The following is a 17,699-nucleotide window of genomic DNA, read 5'->3' as shown; positions in this document are numbered from 1 at the left end:
ATAGATTATTAAACATATATATTTACAATATCTAACATATATTTTTCCCCAAAATACAAAGTCTTTATTCTCAAAACTGTACTTTTGGATAGTAGGAGGAAATAGTAATTGAATTTCAGTATGCTGGGATTTTATAAAGTAACCCCACAGAAACACATGCTAAGAAGAGCCAAGTTTTCAAAAAACAGCTGCATTTTTGTTCACAGTGTGTATATAACAATGAACTAGGTCTTACCTGCTGTCTCTCTCAGGTATTTCTTTGATGGCTATTCGGACCTGGTTGCTGAGGTCTCTTCCAGCATAAACTATTCCATAAGTACCTTTCCCTAGAACTACCCTGTCACCATTCTCATCATAATCATATTCATACTGCAAGCAGAAAAGATAAACAAAGCAGCACAGGAATTGTTATCACTAACATTTGACATTACAGAGAGCCTTAACCTCAGTTTAGCACAGCACAGAGGGGTCGCTGCAGTGCAGCTGCAGGACAGCAGGTTACCCACCAGCCTGGGGCTTTATACAAATTGTAAAATTTCCATCTTACTTGCTTTGTAATACAATCTTCCTTAACCAAACTTGAGAAAGATGCATTCATCCAAACAAAGAACATACCAATAAACCAAATTAAGTGAAACAGTGCTGTCAAAAGAACCCATTCATATATTATCTCTAAGAACTGCTGACAGAGCCTTCAGAACACATAAAGACATGGAATATAATGTAAAATTTTGAAACCAGTAGTTTAATGAATAGATAAAATAACCAGACCATACAGTCACTCCAGGACATCCCCTCTCACCATGAGATTTTTCCAAAGGGCAGAAAAAAAATGTTCATCTTGACAATAAATTATTAAATATAATGGTGGTTTCCACTGCTGCTGAAACGTGCTGGCTTGTATTTCCAGCTGAGTAACTCAGTGCTGGTTCACTGACTTCAGTAAAGCTACGCTAACTTACACCACCTCATATAGTGACCTTGTGACAGAACTCTCCTGCTCTAAAGGAGTGAACGTTGCTTAGTGAAGGTCTACCCCACACACTATATAAAACTAAATTTCTTATGGAAGTTGGGTTGAACAGCACACCCATGATTCAAACCAGGGAACTTATAAAGGATGAAAGGAACTGGACAATTTTATAGTCTCAGATGCTGTCAGGAGTACACAGATCTCCCCTAGTATCTTCCCACATCCAAGAGGATGTCCCATATAGGAAAACTGCAGGGTATTCTGTGTCCTCATGTGATTTCCCTATTAAAAAAACAAACAACAAAACTTTTCACAATGGCCATAGCTACTGACTTTTCTGTCAATGACCACTTTTTCTGCGTTGTCTAATGTGACACTGATACAGGATGCAGCCTTGGAGAATTTATTTGATGTGCCTTCCCAGTTCACATCGCAGCTCTGCTGCTGCAGTGCCCATGTGTCACTGACACTCCCCCTCCTCGCCTCGGCAAAGACGGCAAGTTTCATGCTGCTGTATGGAATGTGCTAAAGGAAACCCGTCTGTCGCTTATCCTAACAGCATATTCTGCTCAGTGGAACTAAACTGGAGCAAGCACAGCTTTAGCACAGCCTCATTTACCGCATTTCAGCACTTCACGGTTCACAACATAATCTCGTTACACGACAGGCGTAACTGACCCAAAACGCCATATGCAGAACTTGTGAGGTTCTCTGGTAGGAGCACATCCAGCTTTCACAGCTATCATATGACATAAAACTGTGCAGAGAAAAGACAGCAGTCGCATTGCAGAATTTAGGATTGACAGCAACCCCATCTGCAACACACTGGTCCTAAGCCAACCCTTTAATTACCATGTATAAATCTATGTTCTCCAATCTGGGTCCCATGATACATGAAAATTGTTGGGATTTAGAGTTCAGTGATAGTTAGTAGACAATTTAATAGACTTGTATATACTTGATGTCACTTTTACATTTGCCTCTTCTGTCCCAACAGCTACAAATATTGAATAAACCACTGTTGGTTGCCAAAAATCTGAATAAGTGATCCACTGGCTGTCAAATCCAACCAGTAGGTACAAGTAAACAAGTGTTCATATCTGATCTTCTGTAGGGCAGTGTTCTCTAGAATATCCTATTTGGGGTACAGCAGGTTACCCTTACAGTGATAGGAACTTCTTCATATCAATATATAGAAGTGACTACCCCAGGGCCAAAGGAACTGCAACATTCACACTCCTTCAAAATATTTACTAATATATGTAAAATATATGTAAAATTAGACTGCAGTTTATACTTACTTAAATTATACAATCCCTTGTGACAACATTCTCATAAGGATGTTGACTGAAATCAAATTTTCTTCCCCCAGACTTTGCAGGAGGTTATTTCTTCCTCTTCCATCATTATAAACAGCTGTTTTATTAACAGCAGGTTCTGTGAACTGTTTTCTCTGTACTAGTGGAGCCCATCAAGACCACACAAAGCTACATCTTCCTTATTGCCACTTCTTAAGTGTAAGATCTAAAGCTGCAAGAAGGCATTATGTGTCTTTTTTCATTTGTACACTAAACTAATTATTTCTCTCCTTCAGAAATCCTGATTTCTCTTTTAGTGTCCTAACCTAAGACAGTAAGTACAAGGTGATAATTGAAAACTTCAAGACAGGTAGAACAATATAACTCAATTAAAATTAATTTTGTAGTCATATCTCCATGTGTCATTCATGCATGCAGGATTGCTTCCTGCTATGCACTGTCAAGTGATTTTTTTCAGTTTAGTTTTTATTAAAAGGCTCAAGGCGTGATGAGCTCACATCCTCTGAGAGACTGTTATACAGCTGAACATTCTGTGTTGTGTGGAGATAGTCCTGCTATTAGCTGAGTACATCATTATGTAATATGAAGATCTGCAGCTATAGATAATACCCTGTCTGTACCAAGGCAGAGCCCTGAAGCTTGTCAAGACCACAGATGGATGTATTAAACTGGGCTTAACAGATGTGTGTATTTGTCCTTTTCGCTTGGGGGAAGAATTCTGTAGCCAAACAAACTCCAGTGCAAAAACTCGTATTTCCCACTATATGCAACTAAATTTAACAGTACAGCAGAGACTACTTTTTTTTATTTTTCCTTTCCTGAAGCCTCAAGCCCTACAAAAGCTCACTACCATGAAGAGCTGCTCTGAATTGTCAGCCTAAGAGAATTGCAGGGATGAGACACAATCAGCAAGGTGCCCAGCTCAAACAAGCTACAGGAGGATTTTCATGCTCATTAATCAGATCGATTAAATTTGCTTGTCCACAAATAAAACTTACAACTACTATAAAACTTACAAGCTACCTTCTATGGTGGCTTTTCAGATTTCAAGACAAACAAAAAGAATAATAAGTACAGGGTATATATTTAATGCTACAAACGTGGACATCTGCTGTGAATCACTTTCTCTTATAAAGACATGGATTCACCCATCCCAACCTGAGGCCACATGAAATGTGAATAACCCTTTCGAAGCCAGTTAATTTTCCTTTTTTCCTCTCTATACTAACTATAAAGAAAGCCTACAGCTACTGGATTCCTAATGTGGATGTTACAGTGGTAAGAAAAAAGCAGTATATTCACCTGATCCGAAATACCTACAATACCTTCTGGGACAGAAGCCTGTCAAATGATATTACTTGGAGTAGTAATGGTAACAGCTTCCAGGTAGAAAAACTAAAGTACCTTTGTAAATGGCTTTCTCTTAACATTGATTTAATAATTTATGTTTTTCATCCACTTGAGCCAACTGGTAACAGTTGAGTCTTATCTATACATTGTTTGCAAGACAACACAAACATTTCATTAAGGATTTATACAGTTTACGGTAGTAACAGGCCCACTTCATAAAAAAATGTATGCAAATCTCATATACAAATAATTTAAATTTCATATACAATTAAGGAGTTTAAATACTATTTATCTTTCTACTATACTGATATGAAAGTGCAGGAAAGACTGAGAATAAGTTTCAGAGTTCTGATATCTTTTATCCTTGACATACCTCTAATGTGTCTCCATCTATTTCTCCTTCTAGTTCCAAAGTACTTCCAACTGCATCAGACAAAATTTCTTTCACCAAACCACAGAATCTAAAAAAGAAATACATAGCACAAGATCAAAGAAGAATACCCTTTAGGAAGCAGACTGAACAGATTCTTGCAAGCTGGACTTGCTTTCAAGCTAATAAACTGACTAGCATGTTCACAGCTTTCTTTCATTACTGACTTTCTCCATATTGATCCCATTTTAAATTATGAGGAACATCAAACACATACTGAAAAGCCTCATGATTTAAAAAATTACTTTATTTGCTGAAGCAGAACCTAATAGTTACTTGTTACTGCAATTGCATGGTAAAATCTTGGTAGATTCAACTCAGATTCTTTTTCAGTACATGTTTTGCTGCAAGTGTTATTACTCAGTATTTCAGAAAATCAGATGTAGCTTTTTGTCAGGCATTCAGAAAGCCATGTGGCTAGAAGAACAGAGTTCTAACTAACTTCTAGCTCTCTGGGGTGGACATACTTAAGTACAAGAACATTATTTCCTATAGTTCCCTGCCTAAGCCACTCATTATTTTTTTCCAAAATCTGTAAGAAATGGTTAAAAATTATTTTAAAAACATGAAATATTCATAATTTCATTTCATACATCTCTTTCCTTAAATAACAGAGACACATCTCTTGAACTGACTCCTGCAGCACGCCGAGTACAGTATGAAAAATGTGACCATGCATCATGACACACAAATTGCAGTGCCAAATTAAGGCTGAGGAGGTAACATTAATTTTAGTGTTTCCTACCTTTTATGCAATGCACTCTGCAAGGTTAATAAGGTTCTTCAATCTGAGTTTATTCCATGTAATACATAAGTAATAATTATTGCAAGAAATAGTAAATATACCATTACACTCCAAAATCTAAGTGTATTAACAACTCCCTCCTACATCATTCAGAAGGTGTAGTTGCATTACCAGTCATAGGGCAGAATTTGGCCTGTAAAGATTTAGGCCTAAAATTTAGGCCTAAAATTCAGTTAGCCTGCTTACTTTTTAGAGACAACTGATCATCCAAAAATATTTAACTACAGGTACAGTCTGTAACATGGATCTGTGACACAAGTAAGTTAGACTTTCTAGTTATACTTCCATACTCATACTTAAATCTAACTGAACAGACACACAAGGGAACCTGAAACAATGTAGCACCTTACATGACATGGCCAAGATAAAAATAAGATAACAGCTGTAATTTAGATTAAGCTGGTTAAGCCTTTTTCAGACATAATGAATTGTAGATTAACTAATCAGAATCACACAGGATGTGTAATGGGTGCTCTAATCACCTTAAGCATCACTGAGTTTACATTGCTTCTTCATCAAGAAAAAATAAGTGAAGAAGGAATCTGTTTCTCAAGCAGAAATATTAGTTTTCAATCTTTACAAAATCAACTTTATTTAGGATATAGATGAGGCATGCAACACCCACACAAACTGAACTCACCTACTACATTGGTTTTCTGTAGAAAAGTAGATTTGAAAGTCATCATAGTTATCATGGACATAAAGAAAACAACATCGTTCATCAAACTTGGAAATGCTGTAAAATTCACATTAGGAAAATATTATTTTGGATATAAATATTGTAAGAAACAGGGCAATGAGGAGGTTTTTTTTAAAAAATTATGAACACTTAAGAAACATCTTTTTCACAGTTAATTATTACCTCAGAGAAGCAGTCTGTAATTGTATATATTTTCCTTATAACTAGGCATTTTCAGCTTATTTATATATTCTATAATCCTATTTCCATTGTGATAAATAAGCTGCTGTTTACTTTGGTAAAATACTAGTACATCTGAGGTGTATTAAAATTGGTTTGCTGTTCACCTCCATTTCTACTTTTACGCAACTGCATCAGACTTCTTGGTACTTGATCACACCTCAATGGAAAGTGAATTACTCTGACACTAATTTACCTATCCAGAAAACTTTTCCTTAAAGACTGAAAAGCACCTCAGGTCTTTAGAATTCCATTGCTCCTCCAATAAAACTGAACTGGGGAATACCAACAGTGTAATCCTTCTCGGTCTGTCCTTTTTATGGCCTCAAAACTGATAAACATGTTTTGAGATGCCCAATATTTACTTCAAATTGCAGCAATAATTCTGAAAAAGGGATTATTTATTGTGTGTCATGTCTTGCCAGTGTCATATATATCCCTTCTAAACTCACTGAAGCAAGAAAGTGAAATGCCATAAAACACAGTATCAATATGAAAATAAATCTAAGAATTAACCTCTTACCCTAACCATGTGCACGTCAGTATTTTGCTATATAATCCCAAGTGTTTAGGCTTTTTAAAGTGTTTTTGTCCCTTAAGTAATAAAATGTCTTAGATTCTTGCCTGATCTGTTCAGTCAAACTCTTCTACTTTGCTTAGCTTCTGCTAAGCCAGTTACTTAAAATACACAACTACACTTTACTAAAGTTGCCACATGTTACACGACCAACTGATGTTGCCTGTTGAAGCATCATTAAGGGCTACATGGAAAATGTTTAAAAAAAATGTAATTTTTAAAAAAAAAAAAAAAATCCTGAAGACTTTTCTAGAAATATGTGTTAATAACACTATGCCATTCTTTAGTTTCATTTAGTCTAGAAATTTCCAGTCTAACAAGTCAGACGAGCACATATCTGACTTGATGCAGCAAGGGGATTCTTCCAGGGGCAAACATAGGATAGACAACACAGTATCTAAGTAACAATACTGCATTATAAACACTGTCATGTATGGGGTATACAAAATGAACTGGTTAGTATAAATACAGTTTAAGAGTTTTGATAGAGTGTATTTTAAAGGAGACCATGATTTTTTTTAAACAAATGCAATTTCAAAAGTATAGTAATTTAAAGTTGTCACATACAAAGCAAATATCTAAACTCCACTAAATTTAAAAAAGATTGCCTCTTTGAGCTTTGTAATGCAGTGATTTCTTTAATCACTCAGCAGTGATTAAAAATCAAAGAAAATTAAATTAATTGCTTGCTTCCTTTTGATTAAAGCTATCTTTCTCAAAGATTAATTTCTGTGCATTGGGTTGACTAAAGGTAATTAATGTGGTACAGAAACTTTATGCTGAATTATTCTCAATCAGTTCCACAGACTTTAGTAATTCATATTGCATTGGAGTAATAGAATAAAATACCATGAAAAATTCATTTAAACCAAAGCCTGGTGTTTTTTTTTTTTAGAAGACTGAGGTTATGATAGAATCTATGTTCAAATCCACAGTTTCAGGTTTTCAATCTATCTTCTAAACGTAGTCATGTATTTTGCAATTATTATCACCAAATGTGAGTATTTTCTATTCTTTCAGTTCTCAGAATAATCCTGTTCTTTCTATATAATATTCTGATCATTTTGGTACTAATATTTTGACTTATTTACTTGTGACTAGGTTTTTCATTAATCTAAGCATCATAAAATGGAACTGTCTTAACTATTTAAAGGTTAGTCCTTGAGAAACTCCACTAGTAGTCTACTTCCAGCTTAAGAATTCTTCTGTCTGTAGCAAAAACTGCATTTATGCCTCATTTATTAGTTCTCTAATAATTCAAGATTTTCTAGCAGGTATTTAAATAAAGCCACACCAGAAGCATTTCTGAATTCCAAAGAGAAAACAGATACCATGGTTTCCTTTACTTAAAGGAAAACAAAGTCTTCTTTTATGGAAGGAAGCAAGAAATGCCAAGGCCTCTTTTCTCCTTCTGTCCTTCATGTTTTTAAATGCAGAGATGGCAATAACTTCAGCGAAACATTAAGAGAAATCTACAAAAATCAGTTACTTAATGGAAAACAAAGAAGTCTACCAGAGAATACAGACACCCAATAGCCCTCTCAGATCTGAGTGTTCCTATGAGAAATGTACAGCTCTGCCCAGGCATGGAAAGGCAAACTCTTCCGTGACATTTCAAGGCAGGTTGGACAGAACAAGCTATTATAACAGGCCATTGAAGGAGAGAGACTTTAGGTAGAATACAGATTTCTCACTTAAGGGAAATATAAAACATGCACAAAAAGACATCAAACTGTTTACGAACTACCAACCTTATCCCCCTGATGGAAGAAGCTGTAAAATTCCATTCATGAATCTGTTTCTGTAAAGAACAAAGGGATAAAATCAAGCACAGTTTAACCTTTACTTAATATTGTAAACAAAGTTACAGCATGGTAAGCAAAAGAAAAGTTTTCCAACATGTGTCTTTCTTTCTTCTCCCGCCCCCCCCGCTCCCCCCCATATTTTGAAATAAGATTAATACATGGATAAAGAACTTATACATACATTGCTGTTCTACTCACTTAAGAAAAAAATGAATATAAATGGCACACTGTGGAAGCAAACACGTTTCCTCATGTAAATTAAACTTGAAGAAGAAATTGTGCAGCCCAATTAACCAAACATAATGTTTTGATGCAATACATCTATACTTCACATTAAACATGGAGCAGACTATGCCCTACTCTTATCTAGGCTCAAAGGGAAAGGCAAATTCACCCATCTCCCTAAAAGGTTCTGAGCCAACAGCTTTGGCCCACGGAACACACTGGAGGCAAAACTGAGGAAGGACAGCCTGTGTCTAGGACTGCAGCCCTCCATAAATCTAATTATAGCTAATAGCTGGATCTTATTTAGCAATGCCAGATATGCATCAAAAATTTGTTCCATAAAGCAAAGTTGTGTCAGACACATTCACTGAAACAGTGAAGTAGAATAATGTACTGTAAAAATTGTTCACTGATACAGGTAATTATGTGGTCTTGTTCTGCTCCAACATGCTTCTTTTCCACACTTTGTCTCTCTACATTTTCAGTCTATTCTCCATCTATGTTATTCTAATATTAACAAAGTGTGGCAAAATACATTTCAGATTTCAAGTCTTTCAGTGTGAAACTGAAATTACGTCTCATTTTTAAGAGCTGGCACTGTCCATAACAATGCCAACTCCTTCTTAATCCCCTGTGTCTTATCCAATAATCCATCACACCAAATATTTTATTTCTTTACATTTACTTGTCACAGACTGGCATTTTTTTCTACTGATTATTACAATCCTAAAAGTTTAAAATGCCTAAAACATTGAACACAATACTGGGCTTTATCTTTACTTTTAATCTTTGCATTTTAACTAAAATCACAGAATTCTAGTGAGAAATATTATGAGCAGACCAAATAAACCACGCACTTCTAAGACACATGGTCAAGGTAAGTTAAATCTGAATAACATCAAAACCACTTGATTTCTAATCACAGTCACCGCTTTTACTTTCTCTGTAAAATGTCAACTTTCATATCTGCACAAAAGAGATACTGAGGCTTGGCCTTCACAGAAATGTAGAAAATTTTAAATCATTGTAAAGTGCTCCAAAATCTACATGTAAAAAATTACTTTATATAGAATGAATCAGTACATTTAATGCACTTGCTGACAGTTTTACCATTTCAGCGGGAGAGACATGCCACAAAGACAGAGAGCTTTCATCTGCTTCACTGTTGATTGAAACATAGGCAGGCTGATAGACTTTAGTTGGTTCTATCACCAAAACCTGAAGAAAGAGAGCATTTTTCCTTAATAAATCAGCAGCTAATACACTACAGTATCTTTAGATGCTCAGATAGAGACAAAAGGTAATTTTGAAATACGGTGTTAAAAATTTTCAAGGGAGACAGGAGGGTGAGACAAGGTAGGAAAGGTCTGTGCTCTTATGAACAGCAGAATAGCATTATCACAATTTGTTATAGGAGACTTACAAGTATTTCTTAGAATGCTCTTAGGGTGGTGGGTTTGTTTTTTTAATAGCATAAAGATTAAGAGAATACAGGGGTTTGGTTCATGCAGTGAAATAATGGGCAGTTAAATTTTTAAGAGTTATGTTTACAGTCTTCCAATTCTTGTAATATCCTATCCAGAAACATAAAACAAACAAAACTTGTTTGGATATAACATCTTACTGGAAATCTCAGTCCATTAGTTGTTTCTTTCGTTGCCTCAAAAATTATATCTAGCCAGAAAGTCAACCTTTCTTGTTTAGGAGAATGTTCTATGGTGAATTTCTTGAAACGCTGAATTAACATCAGATTCTGAACTAATGATTTCAAGTACCTAGAATGTATTGAATAGTGAGTTAACAGAGAGAAAACAAAATTTGACCAAATTCTAAAGCCACTTAACTGACTTAGACATCCAAAATGAAATGTGTTTTAAAAGGTACCACAATGGAAATGGTAGTGTTGGTTTTTACAGATTTCTGGAAAGAATAGCAAGTTTAGACAAAGCCTGGAGTCATAAGCTCACATGGATGTTCATGAGCAATAGCTTTTTGCAAATGTATAAGGTATAGTTACATGAGTAGTTACATGGGGATTAGACACCATATGATGAGCTAGAAGAAGGTGGGGGAGGGAAGCAGCAACTAGCCAAATTCTGAAAACAATGGTTTCACAATCTTTTCACAATTGCTTCACAAGGAATCGTTACTAATATTCAAAATCTTTCTTATAAAATATGTGCTTCAATGGGATATAACCTGACAATGTTGGATAACTTAATTTCTCACCTTCCCCTTTCCTTCTCATAATAATAGAACAGAGCATAAAGTCAGAGTTGCAAACAATCTAAGATGGAAAAACCCAGTTAAGTTATCCATGTGACTGCAAGATTTTTTAAATCCATGTATTTCCCCATAGTTTAGTATTTGAGCCTTCTACCACATACCACACTGGAGGTTTCAGCTTAAAAAGCTTTTCTGCTGCTTGTACAGCTTTACCAACATCATTTGCCAGCATGCTCACACTGAAGAACTGTCCCACATCCCAGTAATTGTTCATTTTTTCTAGGCTTCCTTTTCTTCCCAATAAACTGTTTAACCGTACACCTGCAAAATTTCAATTACAAACCAAAATTTTCTATAAGTAAAACACTCTTTTTTGGTTTTTACTGGTAAGTCAACCAGTAAAAGACTAATTTAAGACTTGATTAAGCATTACTGATGAAAATAAAGAGGAGTTAGTTTTCCCCAGAAAACAACACTGCACAATGCAGAGGCAAGATCTTCAAATCATACCCCCAGTACAGTTCAGAAAGCCAGAACTCCTACTACACAGTGCTGAAAAACCATTTTTGCTTCCTGTCTGGGCTATTTGCCTCCTGATTCTCAGTGTAAGATGCACAAATCTGTGTCCTCACCTGCATTTACTGCAAGAGATCCACACTAGAGATTCACACAAGTCCACCCCAGAGAAGAGTCAGAGGAATGATTTAAAGCCACCTTTGTATTCTTAACATTTAAGGTTCAAATAAGCATTTCTGACAAAACCAGATTATCAGGTTCAACTATCATTTCTCTAGGAAGAGCTCCATATCTGTTTCTATTATGGGGTTTCTTTGTAAATGTAAAGGGATGTCTTTTAGTTAGCACATACATGGGAGATGTGACTGACTCTAGGTAGACAAAAAGTAACTGTTCTGGTAGATCCTTCCAGGCAACATTTCTTGTGGCTCTCTCAACCCAGACACAACAGAAACCCTTTGGATCCTTTCCTGGTATTCCTGAGGAGAACTGGGCTACACTGTCTCTTCCTGTTGGCTCTGCAATGGGATAATCTCTGTGGTGCTGTAAAGGCAGTTTACAGACGGTGCTGAAGTTGGTCCTTTTTTGTTCTCCCATCTCTGGGGCCCTTTAGATGGACCATGTTACCAGAAAGCTGCTCCAAGGCAGCCAGAAGGAAAATGTGCCTTTGAGATCCCTGTCATCCAGTACCAACCACAAAAAAAGCCCAAACCACCTTTCTCTGTCTATTCATTACTGTAAGTATTTTGTTTTCTTCATAGGGAGAGAGGCAGAAAACTTGTCTGTGGTATTGTGTGTGGCTATTTACCTATTTTTCTCAGTTCCATTGAGCTTTCAAACTGTTGTCCCGCAACAAGTAGCAAAACTGCAAGGTTAATTCCAGAATACAGGGTTGGCTGGAGGTCAAATCCTTTGCGATACCTGCAGAGAAGAGACAAGAACTCTCATCTCATTGTCTAGAAGAACTGAAATATTGCAAAGTTTTGGTAGGTATTTTAAGCTATTGATTTACTGTAAGGATTATATGGCTAGTTGGTACCAAACCCTTTGTTTTAAAGCTTCATATTCATTAAAGGTAACTGAGACACAGCTGACACAGGCTGAATGCCTGCCACTAGCTGGCGCAGGATCAAGAGGTCCGCCTGAAGTTTGCAAGTTCACTGCTCCCATCCATGTTGCATGAGGGGGAAAGAGAGGTGGTGGGGAAGAATATTTCACAATTACAGTTCAAACCCACATTGCTAAAATTATTGTAATCAGAAGAATGATTATACAAACAAACCTATATGAACAATATGTCAGTGAGAGCCTGAGTGCATATGCATGCCTTAATGTCTTATGAAAATTTATAACCCAGTTTATCACTTTTTTCCTTATACGCAGTAGATCATTGCATTTCCTGGGGATCCAGCATGGAAATCATCCTTGCACAAAGGACTAACGTAACTCCATGATCTCACCTGTATTTCATTTTGGCCTTGAGACACATTAATTATATATTTCCTCAACAAAGACACAGGTTAATCAACATCCCTCCCAATAAAGTACATCATTCAATTTCCAGGAGAGTTTATAAAGAGAAGTAGGAAAATACATATACAAAGATCTGGTGCTCAATACACCACTTATTCAAACAAGACCCTGAAAAACATATAAGAGAACAACTGATCATCTAATTATTACAGCCCTGCTTTTCCAGAAGTAAAAACTCTGAAAATGTTTTTAACAGACTTTTTTTGTGGTTTGTTTTTTTTTTTTTTTCTGTTACCATTCAATGGAATGATCTCGGCTACTGATATCTTTACAGTCAGAATCGAGAAACATATCCTTGTAGATCCTCCCACATAAGCAAAACATGTCTGGAGCAGGGTGATCACATGTCTGCAGGACTTGAAGCATAACTTGTAGTGCTTTCTCTCTGTCACCTGCATTATTTCTTCTGAAATCAAATACAGAGAATAAAATAAATGAGTTCAGACCTGAAACAGAAACTGCAAGATGGGAGAAGAACAATATCCCTCATCTATGCCACAATCCATCCATCATGACTATACACAAACTTGACTTTATTTAGACTGATGCATGATTGTTGGTTGACTGATAAAACCCAAATTCATTCTCCTATCATTGCTCTCTATGTGTAGCTCATGTAAGAACTGATGCTGATGCAAGCCCAGAACTCCTCTATGATAAAAATCTGTCATCTGATTCCTTCCTGTGTACACAACCACACTCTGCACATCCTGCAAGGAGAAAAAAGTGTTTGTTTAGTGTTCATTCCTGACAACACTTAACAAAAATGGCCCTTTTCAGCATTCAGTGTGACAAATCATTCAGATATGTCCAAGATTTGTTATCTTAAATCCAGAGGATCCAGAAACAATACCAGGAAATACCAACTAATTGCAGGAGAAGCCAGGTCAATCCAGTCATACCCAAAAGAATGACAGAGCTCAATATGGAGCCTTTGAACAGCTACAAAAATAAAAGGGCAAAATTGAACTGTATTTCTTAATTAAAATTCTTCAGATTAGAAGAAGATTTGTAAAACAAACAGCTATGATATGTCATCTTTTGACAAATATTTAAAAATTGTGTTAATAAGAAAACAGTGATTAAATAACATTTCCATTCCTTATTATTATTAAATAATCAGAACTTTTGCCTCCATTTACCTTGCTGTTTTTCTAAGCTTAGAACTCAATATTTACTGCAAAAAGTCACTTAGAACAAACAATAATGTCTATTTGCAAGAGTAATGCAAACACAGATTGAGACATTAATAGCCTCTTCAACACTCTTTTTCGACACCAGAGAGACTTAAAGTATTTACCAACCCCTTTGTAAAGCTGCTTAGAATTTTCCAATCCCCACCTAGGTATCCATGAACAGGCCTACAAGAACTATGACTACTTTGTCAGCAATATCAGCAGCAGACAATGGTTTCTGGTAAATTTATTACTTGCATGCCCCAAAAGGATTAATATTTACTATAAAGGGTCTCTGTTCCTTAGGTAACCAGCTGATGCAACAAGACCAGTAACAACCCATCTGTAGCAAAATTCAGGCTTCTGTGCATGTTAGGCGATGGAGAACTTCTAATAAGATTAAACAGATTTGTAGCTGGTTGTGAAGGCTTTATCCTGCCTTTGATGTCCTGGCAGAGCATAAACTTTCACAGCAAGTACTTATTTTTTTTCTTCAGATTAACTGCTCTGGAATAAATTCTGGTCTTGTCTAATGAGCACACAAGGAGAAAGTATCTTTTCTCAGTTTTAAAATAAATGAACTGGAGTTAAAAACTGGGAGGGTAAATCCATTGCATAGCCAGCATGCTCTAAGCAAACCTCTTCTAAACAAACCAGATTCTTTCACTAAGAGTACCCAAGTTGTGCTGTTGCTAATATTAAAGCAAAGAAAATAGAGTAAACAGAGCTTAGAACAAAATCAGGCCCTAAAATAAAATCCAGCAGTTCCCTGGTCTTGTATATTGTGATCACAAAACTTGGTATGTGTTCTGAGCTCTTCCTGAAAACACAAGAAATGCACAGCTACAACTTAAATGTAGAGCACTTTGGCATGGAAACATAAAATCTAAAAATCACTGCTTTCCCAGACTTGACTCAAGTCTGCCTTGTGTGAAAACAGGTTATTTATTTTAATATAAAGAGATGTTAAGTACTGATTGGAAAAAGCGTACCTGAAGAAAAATACAACGGACAAAGCAAGACACTGCTTAAAATGGGACATTGTGCAAATTAACATTTCTGATCATCAAAGGATGAACACCAAATACAACACTAGGAAAGCATCACAAGGAACCAAGCTCTGAATAAACACTGTAATAGAGATCTTAAAATGAAATATGTCTCTCTTATAAGGAAAAATCACTGTTAAAAATAATTAAGTTCAGCAAAATTTAGCACATGACAAGTATACACTCATCTACTCAGTTTAGGTACCTTTATATTAGACCTTGTTCTTTGCTGCAGCAGAATTCAATGTCCATTGGATAATACAAAACCCATACACCAATTATCACAATTTACAAATTTAGGAAGTTATCAGCTTCTAAATCCCAAAAAGAGAGGGCAAACAAAGAAAAAAAACTCAAACAACATTAAAGATCATTTAAGCTACAAGCAAATTTTCTGAAGTCAGTGTGCAAATATTCTGTTGGATAATATTCAGAACCTGTTATGCTTGACCAAGACAGATTTTTATTTCTTATTTCAGACCGCACACTTTGTCAGGTCTGCATGCCTGACAGCTCATAATTTGTTTCAAGGTGCCTTGAAACCTATCTGGGGTGTTATCAATAGAGTAGAAGAGATCACCTTAAACCCTTAAGGCTTAGCACTGGCTTCTATTTTTTTTTAACCAATCACAACTATTTTAGCTTCCCCATGCTCCCCAGCCCCCATTTAAAGCCATATTAGAAAAAATCACAAAAAAACATGTCCTGAAGGACTGCTGGAGGCTATCTAATAGAATATCCTCTCACTGCAGGTTCATAGCCCAGCACTAGACCATGGCAGCCTTGGCTGTGTCAGAAAAGCTAAATCTATTAAAGCTCCAAGGATGGAGATGCCACATCCTCTATGAACTGGGAAAGCTGAAATACTGTATATGATGATGCACTGGCATGAGAAAGCAGGCAGAAAATGTTCTCTTTATGGATTAACCTGGTGCACCAGGTGAGATTTGCAAAGTAGATCCCCTGAATAGGAAGTTCTATAAGCCAGAGCAGAGTCCCAGTAGGCTGCTACAGAAAGGACCCTACCAGGTCATTCTCCTGCTCCTTGGTGGTTACAGGCCATCTTGCACTGAAATACAAATGTCCCTCATGGTATCACACAAACAAGCCAACTTTAGGAATTAAACAGAATTTTGAAATAGGCATTTTTCAAAAAAATCTGTTAAACTCTCTGAATCTGGGAGAAGATATGTCCTACCCTAAAGAAGTTTGCATACACACTCAGTGAAAATATGAGCTACTCATCATATTTTTTCTGGGTTTTATGGGGCATAGTTTTTAGAATCACTACTGGCAATCTGAAAATTCTTTCAAAATACAGTTTTAGTGGTCAATGAGGTAAGAAAAAAGAGTACTACTACAATTTATTTAGAAACTATATTAAACCCCACAGGCCTTGGAAAGTGTTTCATAAAACCACTTTTTTTTCCTTAGTCTTAACTAGTTTCTTTGTTAGCACATTTTAGTCCTCTTACTGCAAACCTTACCTTGTGAAAACTTGCAGAGAAACCAAACAGAGAAAATCAATCAACATTAGCTGAATATGACAGTAGCAGAAACTGCTGCCAGTTAAGAAAGAGATCTGTGAGTTACAAAAACTGGGGCAATTATGAAAACATCCTGGTGCTCAATAAAACACTGCCAAGTCTCCATGAGCACAGTGCTAAGAATTAGAGGGAAATGAACAAGGAGTAAAAATTAAAAACAAAAAATCCTGATGACTTTTACAAATACCTGGCACATTAATCTTCAGTACTCTGTACATTTTTAACCATTATTTAAAAAGAAAACTAAACTATTAGGATTAGGGAAAAGAAAATTCAAATTAAGGGAATTATCAATGACACATAATCATTTCTGTACTTCAATAAACTAAGGTTTTTCAGACAGAAATGGCTACATAGAAATTCTTTTACTAAAACAGAAGTTGTCCTGCAGAGCACCTTTATAGCCTCTAATCACTTCCTCAAAATTCATGCGAGTGTTCTGCTGCCAGTTTAGTTTTGCCTGACAGCTCGTATCCTCCAGAAACTGCTGCCTGATTCACTTGCCAATTTGCTAGCTTGCTCACTGCAGTTTTGCCACGTGATTTATGTCTGCTGACTCTACCATATTTCTTCAATCACAGAAGCAGTCTTCTCACTTCCCTGGTCTACACAACATCTTGCATCTGTCTCTCCCTGTCTTATCCAACTATTCACTCCTCCTTTGCCTCTCTGAATTACTCTGTAGGGCAAGAAACTCCTATTACAACATCTTACCTGGAATTACACCTGGAATACACAGTAAAAAAAAATGTTCCTTTTTTTTCCCTCTTTTCTCTTTGATATCATAGCTCCTCTCTTGCTCTCCAAATCCATCCTCTTGATGGTGAATCCTTCTCTACACTCCAGTCTTCATACGGAGGCCTAGTTTTAAATATTCCTAAACCAAAAAAATCTTCCTGCTTCACAGACTGCTTTTACCAGCTTTATAGAATTGGCATGGTTACAGAGCCAGAACTACACACAGTGAGCCAGGCCTTTGCCCAACAAAGTTAACAGGAACAGCATGGATTTCACTGGGACAAGAATTAGCTCACTCTGTAGGTAACAGGTGGTGGGAGTATTTTTTTCTCAGCTTTTTGTTCACATCTTCCCCTGTATGGTTTGTTTCCATCTAGCTAGATGGAGATCATGTATGACAAAAACCCCTCTTGTATTAATGAAAAGTATTTTCTCAAGAGAATCCACATTTGGTTTCCTTTTCATTTCATGTCTTAATGACTCCATAGCTGATGATCTGAACTACTACTAAC

General features: G+C 36.3%; 1 protein-coding gene across 2 annotated transcripts in view; it reads right to left on the bottom strand.

Moving 5' to 3' along the window:
* MAP3K15 (mitogen-activated protein kinase kinase kinase 15) overlaps window positions 1-17,699 on the bottom strand; it is an 84,656-nt gene that overhangs the window by 18,383 nt on the left and 48,574 nt on the right. For both annotated transcript variants that reach the window (XM_015634076.3, XM_033512373.1), the window contains 9 exons: window positions 12,914-13,084; window positions 11,954-12,066; window positions 10,791-10,950; window positions 10,028-10,178; window positions 9,514-9,621; window positions 8,125-8,174; window positions 5,518-5,613; window positions 4,016-4,103; window positions 236-369 (listed from right to left, as the gene is read on the bottom strand). In XM_015634076.3, coding sequence (XP_015489562.1) covers window positions 236-369; window positions 4,016-4,103; window positions 5,518-5,613; window positions 8,125-8,174; window positions 9,514-9,621; window positions 10,028-10,178; window positions 10,791-10,950; window positions 11,954-12,066; window positions 12,914-13,084 — 1,071 coding nt within the window. The remainder of the gene's footprint in view (window positions 1-235; window positions 370-4,015; window positions 4,104-5,517; window positions 5,614-8,124; window positions 8,175-9,513; window positions 9,622-10,027; window positions 10,179-10,790; window positions 10,951-11,953; window positions 12,067-12,913; window positions 13,085-17,699) is intronic.

Source organism: Parus major, chromosome 1, assembly GCF_001522545.3.
Source record: "Parus major isolate Abel chromosome 1, Parus_major1.1, whole genome shotgun sequence".
NCBI classification, from domain to species: domain Eukaryota; kingdom Metazoa; phylum Chordata; class Aves; order Passeriformes; family Paridae; genus Parus; species Parus major.
This window is presented reverse-complemented; position numbering and strand designations above follow the sequence as displayed.